Genomic DNA, 12,948 nt, shown 5'->3' on the forward strand with positions numbered 1-12,948 from the left:
AGACAACCTACTGAAAAAAAAAAAGACAACCTACTGAATAGTAGAAGATATTCTCAAATGATATTTTTGATAAGAGGTTAATATCCAAAATATATAAGAAAATTATACAACTTAACACCCCCAAAAATCCAATTACATACTGGGTAGAAGACCTGAATAGATATTTCTCCAAAGAGGATATACAGGCGGCAAACAGACATATGAAAAAGTGCTCATCATCACTAATCATCAGGGAAATCTATATTAAAACCATAGTAAGGCCCTGGCCGATGTGTGTCTCTGTTGCTTGGAGCATCATCCCATGCATTCAATGGTCGAAGGTTCGATTCCCTGTCAGAGCACATACTTAGGTTTCAGGTTCAATCCCTGGTGGCAACCGATTGATGTTTCTCTCTCTCCCATCCTTCCTCTCTAAAAACAAAACAAACAAACAGTAAGATACAACCTCACACCTGTCAAAATAACTATCACCATAAATAAATAAATAAATAAATAAATAAATAAATAAATAAATAAATAAAGTAAGCAAGTAAGTAAGTAAGTAAGTACGTATGTAACTGAATAAAATCAACAGCTCTGGCTGGTGTGGCTCAGTTGGTTGGGCATCCTCCAGTGCACCAAATTCTCGGTCAGGCTGCATGTTCAATCCCCAGTCAGGGGTATGTGGGAGGCAGCTAATCAATGCTTCTTCCTCATATCGATGTTTTTCTCTTTCTCTCTCCTTCTCCCTTCCTTTCTCTCTAAAAATCAATTTTTTTTTAATCAACAAGTAACAAATGCTGGCAAGATGTGAGATTGTAAATTGGTGGGATTGTAAATTGGTGCAGCCACTATGGAAAACAGTATGGAAAGGTCTCAAAAAATTAAAAATAGAACTACCATATGACCCAAGGATTCTATCTCTGGGTATCTATCAGAAGAAACCTAAAACACTAATTTAAAAAGACATATGCACCCCATGTTCATTGAAGCATTATCTACAATAACCAAAATATAAAAGAAGATGTGGTACATATATATAATGAAATATTACTCAGCAATAAAAAAAAGAATAAAATCTTACCATTTGCAACAACATGGATGGACCTAGAGGGTATCATGCTAAGTAAATTAAGTCAGACAGAGAAAGACAAATACCATATATTTTCATTACATGTGAAATCTAAAAAAACAAACAAACAAAGCAGAAATAGACCCATAAATATAGAGAACAAGCTGATGGTTGCCAAAAAGGAGGGATGGAGGATGGATAGAGAGGAAAAAAAATGATGTTTTCTGCACTGACTTAGGCATTTTTCCATACATTTCCTCATTTAAATCTCACAAACTTTTTTAATATACTTTTTATTATTGATAGTATTACCGATATCTAACATTTCCCCCCTCTTTACCACCCTCCTCCCAACCCCTACCCACCCACCCCCATGTCTTCACTACCCTATTGCCTGTATCTATGGGCTATGCCTATAAGTATATGAGTTATTTGGTTTATTCACAACAACCTTATGACATAGAAGCATATTTTTATTTGAATAACCATGCTTCATGTTTATTCTTTAAGACTATCAATGAGTCTTCACATATCAAATAAATTATAATTTCATTGTTTATTTTTTGTTGTTGTTGTTGTTCTCAATTTGTAATGTGCATAAGAATGATCTAGGGTTTGTTTAAATGCATATTTAAATGCATAATTCCCAGGTCCCACCACACCCCACATAGGGTCATTCAGTAGGTATGGAATTAGGCTCAGAAATTTGCATTTTATAAGAATACCAGTGATATTTATTGTGGTAAAATTGGTATACAGGATTGTACATTTCAGGTATACAACATTATAATTCAATATTTGTCTATACTACGTAGTGTTCACCACAAGCATCCCAATGATCTTGATACACATGGTCCAACAATCACACTTCCAGAAACTCTACTCCAGGTTATTTCATTGATAGTAGGAGTCTGTACCTTTGTGACATTTGCCTATAAAGGTAAATGTGTTTTAATGTGTAATTGGAGAAAATACACAAAATAAATGTATTCAAATTCCGTTTCTGTCAGCACAACAATATACTGCTAAGAGATCTCTGCCATAGGAAGAATTACAAATAGGAAAATTCACTGAAGTTGACACCACAGTCAAACAATGAGCCTTTACTTAAGTCACTGCAAAAAAGGGAATGGATCCATGCTAGGAAGTCCAGAGTGAGGGCCTTCAGTGGTGCCCTTCTGAGTTTGGAGCTAACTCTCCCACTTTAATTCCCACAGATTTCTAATTTTAACACTTTTCTATGGGTCACACAGAGGAATCACTTTGAAGAAGGTGTTTCTGCATCTTCACAAGGAAAACCAGGGTTGCACATGACCACCTTCCCAACCTGGAGAAAGCAGGAATGGAGCAGGATTCCACCCTGCTCCAACCCAGACGTGACTAGAATCATTCCCTTCTCTTCTGAACTATTTGAGGGTATTTGAGGGTTTCTTTGGGTTTATGACAATAGCTTCCTCTTCAACCACGGGAGTGGAAGAACCATAGAAAATGCAGTGGGAGTGGCCTCTGGCTATAAGACACAGCTCAGATGCTGGATTCCACACCTACTAGGATAGCTAATCCCGTGGGGATGTGATTATTTCACCCTTCAAGCCTTTTTCTCCGGCTTTCCGAGCTGTGGAAAAGGAGAAGCCCCTGCACCTGTTTCTCTGTGGTGTGTGGAGGGCTGGCTTCAGAGAATGCCACCCAGCTCTCCCAGCCCCTGCCTCTTTAAACACTTTGGGGCATATTTCCCTAAAACACGTGGATATAGCAACCCCGTGCCCTTGTATGCAAGGATGACCAACAATTAAATTCTTGTAGATGCATTGAAAACAATGCTGTGGGAGAAAGGAAGAGATGGCCATTTATTGAGTGCCTACGGAGTGCCAGGAACATGAGACATTTTATCTTACTGAATTCTCAAAAAAAAACCCAACATTTTTTAAATGTCTTGACTACCTACTACAATGATAGTATAGTCTCACATTCAAGAAAATGAATCCTAAGACCTCAGCTGGGATCTAGGCTCTGCCATTTGTTAGCTGTGTGATTCTGGGCAATTACATTTCTGTGCCTATTTCCTCCACAGCAAAGTGGAAATAAGTATCTACCTCACAGCATTTTAATGAGGATTAACATATGTAAAATGCTTGAAACAAAGCCTGGCTCCATGTGTGTGTTGTTATTACTGCATGCAGTGGGTCTACCTTATGGGCAGTATATTGTGTCCACTTTACAAATAAGGACAGGGAAGCTTAGTGAACTGATATAACTTGTCAGGGGACACACAGCTTGTGCAGGACAAAGAGAGATTTGGAAGAGGGCTATATACAGTTCCCAAGAGCTTTCCATCACCCACCAAAGTCAAAACATATTTTTACTACTGGGTTTCTGTCCCTCAAAGAGATTGCAGACAGTCACACAGGAAGGGCTGTGTAAGTGTCTCATCAGAAATAGTATTGAAGCCCTGGCTGGTGTGGCTCAGTTGGTTGGGTGTCATCCCCTGCCGGTTGGATTCCCTGTCAGGACACATGCACAGGTTGCAGACTGGATCCCAAGATAGGGGTGTGCAAGAGGCAGCAGATCACTCTCACAGGGATGTTTCTCTCTCCCTCTCCCTTCCTCTCTCTAAAAATCAATTTTTAAAAATAAAATAAATATATTATTGAAAATATTCATCCTTCAACTAATAAACCCTGTGGAAGGCAGGATGGTTTAGGAAGGCAGCTGGGTCAAGTCTTCTTTGGGCTTAGGCAGGAACCTGAAGGTAAGAAATGGTTCCCTGGAAAACAAAGGATTAGTCACAGGAAATGGTGATGGGAGGAGGGTGGAAGGCAAAGAAGGGAATTTTGATGGAAGCTAGGAGTTTATCCAGGACTAAGACCAGGAGGGAAACGATAAAGGCTGGGATTTCTGGAGGCTGCTTATCTGGATGGTGGAGCTCAGATAGGATGAGTCCAGAAGGGCAAGGATGGGCCATAGTGACTCCAGACAAGGGACAAGCAGGGGGCTTTTTAGACCCTTTGGAGTCTTTACTTCCTTTCACACTTTCCTTTCAGCTGCAAAGTAAACTGGGAGCCTCAGAGGATGGAACAAAAAGAAGACGAAGGGGCTAGTAGTCTAGGAGTCGCACTCCTGAGAGAAGTGAGTAAACAGCGCACAGCCCTGGGGCGTGGGAGCCTCCCTTGTGCTGTGTGCTCTGGATAGAGAAAGCCAGTGAGGTAGAGAGCAAGACAAGTGCCCACGTAAATTAGATTTTTAGGCTGCATTTATCTACACAACTGGGGGTGAGGGGGAATAGAGGAGGGTGGCTGAATTTTCTGGAAACTGATTTCCACTTAGTTTTGCTGGATTGTTTTGCCCTAGAAGTCAACAGAGAGCCTTACTAGGTCCTTTTTCCTGAACGAGATAGGTTTGTCCCAGACTCTGAGGAAACCCCACAGCAGGAGGAGGAAAGGGTCATTGGCCCTGGGGAATAAAAGCGGCCTAAGTGCCCACTGAAGGAAAGGCTAGCTACCAAAATTCAAGGGAAATTATGGGAATATTCGCATTGCACACATCACATCGTTCGCTTTAGTGTTTCAACTCAGGATAGAATCGAATTTGTGTTTTAACAGCAAATTAATTATAAAAACAAATATGCTCTAATAAATTAAATTCCTTATGAACATATCCTTGTAGTTAAGGTTCATCTGGTGTTTTTTTGTTTGTTTGTTTTTTTCCTTTAACATGGGATAGGATGGCTTAAAAAATCTTAACACCAAGGCAAATTCAGCCCTTGGCATGCTTGTGGGGGCGCAGAAGAAGACTCGAACAAGGTGACCAGTGTCCTCCAGGCGGAACCGCACGCGGTAAGGACTTGAAGAGGGAAGAGGGTAGAGGAGGACCTCCAATATCAGCGAGGGCTATCAGGACGTTCTACTAATAAACGACTTTTTCGCTGTCCACACTATAATTGGTTTACAGCCTTTCTTGTTTATTTATCCATAAGAGCTGCTGTTAAATGGCTCGGGAAGGCCGCGCTCGGCTAATGGCTCTGTGACGCTCTGGGCCAGTGGGAGGTGAAAGGGGCGCAGGCGTCAGCGGGGATGCGGAGCGGAAACGCATTCACCTGTAATGGACTTGGCGATTTTATGATACCAGGAGCTACACGCGCAGGAGACATTAACACGGGACCTTGCTTAGCGGAGGGCTCTAGGGCTGAGGTTTTTCTGTATAAATGTAGGTTATATTAGTAATTAGCCAACCCAATATAGTCAGCTTTGTCCCACCTGAGACTAACACTAAATGGCTGTTTGATCTTGGCTGCCTGGCTCACTTCTCTGGGTAGCAAAGCAGCAAGACAGGCCGTGTGCGGGGAGAACGTGCCCCTTCAGCACCCGGCTGCCGGCGCGTGGCCCTCCTGCGCGGTGAGTGGGTTTGCTTTCTGCTGAGCGCCTCTTCTCTTTCCGCAGGACCGAGCAAAAACAGTAAATGGGAGCAAATGAAGCAAAGAAATGGAGACCAATTTACAGAAACGTGCAATTAGGGAGAAGTGCAAAGTAAACACTCTGGGTCGAGGGTGGCAGCGGAGGCCGACAGCAAGAGAGGGGGCTGCCGACCCGCCGGAGGGGGAGGGGCGCGTTGCCGAGGGAGGGGGTGGGACGCGGAGACCGGAGAAGGGGAGGGGAAAGTGGCCGATCTTTGTCCCGAGCGGAGCTGGCCGCCGCCCGCTCATAACCGCGTCGCCAAGTCGACCCACCGTGACTTGGCAGATTATCTCCGAGGGTCAACACGCCGCGGCCAGGCAACCCCCTCCGGCCCTGCGCTCCTGATCGAAGTAGCCACTCGCGGCTCGGCGATTGGTGATAGCGGCGGGTTCTCCTCGTTCTCTGACTCCAGGAACAATGAACTCTTTGACTCGGGGGCCTGCGGAGATTAGGTGCGCAGGTCCCACAGCCTTTCAATCCCTGCCCCCCCCCCCAGCAGGTGGTCCTTTTCCCTAAAGAAATCCCTGAACTCCCCACCCCCCATCCCGGGCGTCCTGGTAGCTACGCGAATTCCCAGACTCGCGCGGACCACTCGATACAGAGCACACGCCAGTTCTGAGGTCTCTGCAGAGAAGTCAAATCCCACCTTGGTTTTTGCTTAGTGCACTCAGTCCGTGTGCATTTAAAACAAATATGTCTACCCTGGCCGGCGTGCTCGCTCGGTTGATTGGAGCGTCCGCCTGTAACCAAAGGGGTTGCGGTTCCATCCCCGTCAGGGCACCGCAAAAGCCAGCAGGTCTCTCCCTCTCTCTCTCTCTCTCTCTCTCTCTCTCTCTCTCTCTCTCTCTCCTCTTCCTCTCTCGACAGTTTTTTAAAAAACTGTAAAACAAATATTTTTCACAGGAAAAATGTATTAAAATATACTTGTTAAAGGACTGGGTGAGTTAGTACGTGAGGAAGGTCACATGGCAGTGATTTTTCTCTTGCTGGCTCCTTGTGCTTCACGCTCCCTCTTGCCTAAGCTTTTCTGCAAAGGTGTCTAGTTTTTCTAAAACCCCACGTTGCGGTTCCAGGAATGTGTTCATTTCGGCAGGACCCAGTCTGAGGCCGCCCAGGACCCACCCTCAGGGCAACATGATCAGAGGCGGCGGTCAGCAGGGGGTGGGTGCCACGAGAGCCGGAGAGGGGCAGTCCGCGCCTTCGGGCCGGAAAAAGGCGTCTCTATTTAAGTCAGGACCCCAGAGTGCCCAGAAGCTACCCAACCCGTGGAAGCGAAAAGCTGTCGTTGCCATAAAAACGCTTTTATTTCTTTTGTAAACACTGCCCACATCTCCTGGTGCTGTGTCCAGCTGACGGACTCCGCGGGCCCGGATGATCCGGATCCGTGGAGAGCCGTCAAGGGTCTGGAAACTCCGGGCCAACCCCCTGCTCCCGCCTCCCAGCCACAAGAGGGGACGCTACTTCTTGCCCCTGCCACGTTAAGAAACCATTCTGAGTTGACGGAATGAGCCCCAATTTATCTAAATCAAAATTAACAATGCCTAATGATTTTTTAAATTAAAAAGCCACCGTGAATGCTTCAGAAGTTAGTTTATTCTTCAGAACTTCCACAGCACAGCCACAGATAAAAACATACAACGAATGCTGGATCTGTGTGTGCTAGCTCCTGGAACCCTTGGTGGCTGCGTGCAAAATGCGTAGACAAAATAGAACGAGCTGCGTCCGACCTTTAGAGCTGGGATCTCTAAGCTTTTTTGACCATATCCCCTAACAAGTTTAAGTGTACAACCTCATCATGTAGAAATATATTTACTAATATATTATGTGCATTATCAAACATACAAGGAAAATAGATCGTTTAAAATCTGATGGAACTTCTTCTATAACTGAAGAGACTTCTAAGATTTTCATGCGCGCCCCACTTTGTAGAGAGCTGCCAATTGCGCTGCAGGTGTGTGCAGTACACGCAGCTGAGAGAAAATCGAAACAACGGCGGGGCTCGCGGGGACCTGGGCCTCGCTTCTTAAGGCAGTCAGGCCGGCCAATAATGGCCCCAGGCCGAGCCACGTGGGCCACAGCGGAGCCTATGGCGGGGCAGCCGGCCAGCGAGTCCCCGCCAGCAGCGGGTTCTCTGAGAGCAGAGCGAAGCTGTCAAAAAGAGTAGGGGTGGCGCCGGGAGTGGGAGAGCTGCACAGCTCCGAGTCCCCGGCTCCAGGTCCCCACTCTGGGTCCTCAAGCCCGGGTGGCAGCCATGAACGGCGAAGAGCAGTACTACGCGGCCACGCACCTTTACAAGGACACATGCGCGTTCCAGCGGGGCCCGGCGCCCGAGTTCAGCGCCAGCCCCCCGGCGTGCCTGTACATGGGCCGCCAGCCCCCGCCGCCACCGCCTCCGTTCCCCGGCGCCCTGGGCGCGCTGGAGCAGGGCAGCCCGCCAGACATCTCCCCGTACGAGGTGCCCCCCCTCGCGGAGGACCCCACGGTGGCACACCTCCACCACCATCTCCCTGCTCAGCTCGCGCTCCCCCACCCGCCCTCCGGGCCTTTCCCGGATACAGCCGTGCCTGGCGCCCTGGAGGAGCCCAGCCGCGTCCAGCTGCCTTTCCCATGGATGAAGTCTACCAAGGCTCACGCGTGGAAAGGCCAGTGGGCAGGTAAGCCTGGACCCGGCCCCTCTGTCCTCACCCTCTCTCCCGGCTGCCCCTACCTCCGATCACTCCGCAGGACCTCTCCGAGCTCCTGTTCCAGCCCCTACGGATAAGCCGGGGTCGGAGTAAAGTACACAGGGAGCAACGAGGCCATACCGCACGGACGCGCTTTTCTAGTCCTATTTGGAGCGTCTTTGCTTCTAAGCTCTCCTACTGGGAGCTTAAATCCCACCCCCCCGCCCCTGTACACGGAACTCCGGGAGCCCAGTGCGCCCAGCGCCGCTCCCAGACAGCCTACGCCTGGCCGAACGCTAGGCGGGGGGTCCGCCCGCCCCGGACTCCCGGGAGTTCGCGTGCAGGAAGCCGAGCCGGGTTGGGGTACCTGAGCCGCAGGAGCGCGCCTTCGGGTCTCGGGCCGCTCGCGCCCTGAGCCTGCCCGCCTCACCGCAGCGCGGCGGCAGCCTCGGGCGCCCGGGAGAGGCAGGGAAGCAGCGATGTCCAGAGGCCGGCCTTGCGGGGAGGCTGCAGGCAGGGGTCGAGGCCAGGCGGGGGCTCACCGCAAGGCCGAGGACGCCGCTCACCTAGGAGCCAGGCAGCTGGGCCAGGCGCCCGCGATGCTAATGTTCACTTTTGACCAAACAGAAGCGTGTGAAGGGGTCTCCCGCGCTGCTTCCCGGAGGTCCGTTTGAGGAAGGAGATGCTCTTTCCGCACAGCCAGGCCAGGAACAGGGAGCCCTGGGAGCAGGGCCCGGGCCGCGGCGGTAGCAGAAAGTCTCCCTGGAGCCGGAGGCTAAGAGCCGAGCAGCCCGGGCTCCTTCCCCGCCCCGACCTGCCGAGATTTCCGGCGCGGCCTGTGCGCCCCCGCCACACAATGTTATCGTGTCGCAGCCACTTCTGGTCACACCTGCACTGCAAATAGTTGACTTTTCTTTCCTCCCAACTCACAAGAGTAGGGGGAGAGACTCAGCTGGCGCCCCTCCCCCATCCCGGAGTCTGGCCGGCCCTACCTGACCCTGACCCTGGCCAGCCAAGCAGGGCTTTGGGGGGTCCGGGCTCGCCCAGGGTCCTCGGGGCTCGCCTCTCCTAGTTCACTTTTTCTCGAAAGCTGAGTGTGAGGCCGGGGCGGGTCCTGAGGCAGGACAGGGCCCCCACTCAGCCGCAACCTTCCCACCTCCGGCGAAACCGCCGCTTCTGCACACACTTCCCGGGCGGCCGGGCCAGGGGCCGGAGTCTCGGGGAGGCAGGAGGACCGCGTCCTTCTATGGGGGGGAGGTGGGGGTCTCAGTCCGTAGTCTCCTGCGGGAGCTGCGCTCCCTCCAGGGCTCCCTTCCCAAAGGGCGCTGGGAACACAGTTTCTGGCCTTCCCCGCGCTCCCGGCGGCTTCCTCCGGAAAGGGCGAGGGAGGCCCTGAGGTGGGCCACATCCTTCCCTCCTCCCGCAGGAGTGTCCCCCTCGCTCTGGTGCAGCTTGGGCTCCAGGGGCCCAAGAAGCCAGAAAGTAAAACCCGAAGGAAAATCGGCAGCCTTGTCGGGGCAGCGAGGGACCGGGAAGGTGGCATCCCCAGGCTGGAGCTTCATGGCTGGCGGGGCCTCTGCCTTCGCCCTCTGGCCCTTGGCAGGCTCAGCCTGCTGGGAAGGGGCCCGGACCCCTCTTTCCTGGAAGCTGCCTGGGGAGGGGGTCCTTCCAGGGGAAACTTTCAAAGGAGCCAAACTTCCAGGGCCTGTGAACCCGCCTGCCCACTCCGCGTGGGGTTCCACGCCCCTGGGAGGGCAGGATGACCGACGGCTTTTATTCCTAACACAAATATGAATACTAACAACAGGAACTTCCGAAGAACTTGACCTAAAAAGTGAACTGTCTCAGCCTCACTGGCCAGCTCTCCTGATGCCATTTCCCACTAACAGCACAACAGCCTCCACCTCCACCTCCATCTCCTGCCAACTTTCCTAGCGTCGGTCTCCTGGGGTAGCGCCCAGCGCAGCCTTCACAGCGCCTCTGGCAGAAGGGGCCCTGGAGGGTGTGGGTGGAATGTGAGACCCCGGAGGGCCTTTTTAATGCTTTAAATGTTCCTCCACGCTCCCTCCCAGGCCAAGGAAGGCTTGGGAGTGCAAGACTGACTCAGGCCGAGCCTCCGCCCTGGCTGCTGGGAGCCAACGCTTAGCCCTGGGGAAACCCGGCAGGTTCCTTGGTGTCATTAACCCTCCTCCACAGACACGCACACCAGCCTTTCAGCTGCCTAAGGCCTAGCCAACAGTCACGTTTCAGCTGCCTAAGGCCTAGCCAACAGGCACGGGAGAAACGTTTCATACTCTGCCCAAGGACAGAGTTAGGCCTCTTCCACAGCCCCGAGTGCAGGCAGGATCTCGAATAGAAAGGAAAAGCCCAGGACCTCGAGGAGCGCAGTGGCAAACACCAGTTGTGAGCTAATCCACAGGGTCAGGCCGGACTGCTGCTTCCCACCGGCTTAGAACTGGGAGCCCTTGACGCCACCCCATCCCCTCCAGTCCCAAGCGGGATTCAGTGCAGGCCTCTGAGCCGCCCCTCAACCAGGATTTGGGGTCCAGACCTAGGCGGAGACTGATAGCGACCTTCTTAGAGGCCCAAAATAGTTTCTCTTCTTTTCCAGGACAGGGGGCCGGACGAAGTTAAAATGAGGACAATTACAGAAAATTTCCTGGCCCCCTCTATACAGAGAACTATGGTCAGATATAACAATATATGGATATATGGATATTGTTATATTAAATCAAGGTTTTTTATTAGCCAAAGGTTTTTCAAACTGAGGGTTGCACCTGTTAGTGGGTAATGAAATCAATGTACTGGGTTGAGACCTTTCTTTGAAAAAATGAAATAGTAATCAATAGGAAAAATTAGATAGCATCGTATGTGGTAAAAGTTGGTTTTATGTCCTGAAAGTGTTTGTGTCAGTTATATATCTGTATGAACTAGGTAGTGGTCTGAAATGTATTTTTCTTGTGGGTCATTGGCAGAAAGTTTTTTTTTTAGTTCTGTATTACAGTCATTTTATTGCCTCTGTAGGATCAAATTGGTTTAGAAATCTATTATGTACATTTTAATCAGCATCAATACATACACAAGTTAAGGGAACCGGTTCGAGAACCACTTGTTGAGAGAGCCCACCGCAGTGTCAGTAAGAGCCTTGGGCCCCCCCTCCCGCCCCCCGCAGAAGGCAGCCAGGGTAGGGAAGCACACTCTCATGTCCTGTGTCCCGCAGGCAGTGCCTACTCCGCAGAACCCGAGGAGAACAAGCGGACGCGCACGGCCTACACTCGCGCGCAGTTGCTGGAGCTGGGAGAAGGAGTCCTGTTCAACAAGTACATCTCCCGGCCACGCAGGGTAGAGCTGGCCGTCATGCTGAACTTGACCGAGAGACACATCAAGATCTGGTTCCAAAATCGCCGCATGAAGTGGAAAAAAGAGGAGGACAAGAAGCGCGGCTGCGGGACAGCCGCCGGGAGTGGCGGGGACACGGAGCCGGAGCAGGACTGCGCGGTGACCTCGGGCGAGGAGCTGCTGGCGCTGCCACCACCGCCGCCCCCCGGGGGAGCGGTGCCGCCAGCGGTTCCTGCTGCGGCCCGAGAAGGCCGGTTGCCCCCAGGCCTTAGTGCGTCGCCGCAGCCCTCCAGTGTCGCACCCCTGCGGCCGCAGGAACATCGGTGAGAAGCGGGGTCTCTTCCTTGTCAGTGGCACCGACCACTCACAGAGGAGGGAGCGGGCCTAGGGCCCGGGCGAGGACCACTGGCCGGGCGGTTTGCTGGGGCCGGAACTGCGGCGCCCACCCTGACGGGAGGGGAGAAGCGCTCCGCGGGGCCGGGCCTGTGGGGGCCGGTGGGGCAGCGCTGGCTGACCTTCCGGAAGAAGGGACAGGTTTCTGTAAATCTGAGGCCTCTTCTGGTGATATTGTTGAATCGGCCTCGGCTGCCACTGTTGCGCAGGTCCCAGCACTCCACAACCAAGCACCTCGTTAGAGAAACCAACTCTTCAAAAGGAAAAACTGTACTAATTGGAACCCTCTCCAACACATGGCAGGCAGCTAAATGGAAGCTATTATCTGCCCAGAAACAGAGCCATTTTGATTCAGGTTTCTGCCTTAACATGTTAGAAATAATTGAAAGGAGGTGTCAAAGACCCAGTGAAATAGATGCCCTGAATAATCCAAGCCCCTTCTCCTTCTCTTCCTCCTCTTTCTTTGTTAACCTGCTTAGCACAGCCACATCCCCAGCGCACATCCTTTCTTCAACCTGCAGCTCTTCCCTCTGAAGAAGACATCTTGCAAGGGAAACTGGGTAGCAGCAGGGCTAGGGTATGGGGGCAGAGCAAGAGGCCCTGTATACCCGCTTGGTCCAACACTGCAGAGAGAGCAGAGAGTGAGAGGCCTGGAGCGAGGAGTTTAGGGGAGAAAGATAGACCCACAGGTGAGCTTTCTATTTCGATGTGCGTTTAATTACTGGTCTCAGGGCAGGGAGGCTGTCTGGAAGGCAAGCATGGTGGCCTGACCCTCCTTGGAATCTAGTCACAAAGCCAGCGTGATTTCCACATCTTTAGAAATGATAAAAACACATGTGGTTGAGGAGTTTGGGAAACTGGTTATTTTTATTTAATGTTGTAAAACTACCTAACAGTTTTTTAACAAATACGTCTATGGTTTCCAAGTCAGTTTTGGTTTGAGAGTCTGAGCCTTGCATGCAGGTGATGTTTGTGGAAAATGCTTAATAAATACGGATAACGTGGTTAAAGACGAAAACTGATTCCTTTCCTTTATGTCCAACCTTCATTA

The 12,948-nt window shown here is 51.0% G+C and overlaps 1 protein-coding gene across 1 annotated transcript; it reads left to right on the plus strand.

Moving 5' to 3' along the window:
* The first annotated feature begins 7,745 nt into the window (after positions 1 to 7,745).
* PDX1 (pancreatic and duodenal homeobox 1) lies at positions 7,746 to 11,900 on the plus strand. The gene is made up of 2 exons (XM_006098268.1): positions 7,746 to 8,156; positions 11,386 to 11,900. Exons 1-2 carry the CDS (start codon positions 7,754 to 7,756, stop codon positions 11,829 to 11,831), a joined length of 849 nt encoding a protein of 282 aa, XP_006098330.1. The 5' UTR covers positions 7,746 to 7,753; the 3' UTR covers positions 11,832 to 11,900.
* The last annotated feature ends 1,048 nt before the right edge of the window (positions 11,901 to 12,948 follow it).

This window comes from Myotis lucifugus, unplaced genomic scaffold (genome assembly GCF_000147115.1).
Source record: "Myotis lucifugus unplaced genomic scaffold, Myoluc2.0 scaffold_227, whole genome shotgun sequence".
Classification (NCBI taxonomy): Eukaryota; Metazoa; Chordata; class Mammalia; order Chiroptera; family Vespertilionidae; genus Myotis; species Myotis lucifugus.

Coding starts and splice junctions, on each gene's coding strand:
- PDX1 (XM_006098268.1), top strand. CDS start 7,754: ATGAACGGCGAAGAGCAGTACTACGCGGCCACGCACCTTTACAAGGAC. Junction 8,157..11,385: donor GTGGAAAGGCCAGTGGGCAG/GTAAGCCTGGAC, acceptor TGTGTCCCGCAG/GCAGTGCCTACTCCGCAGAA.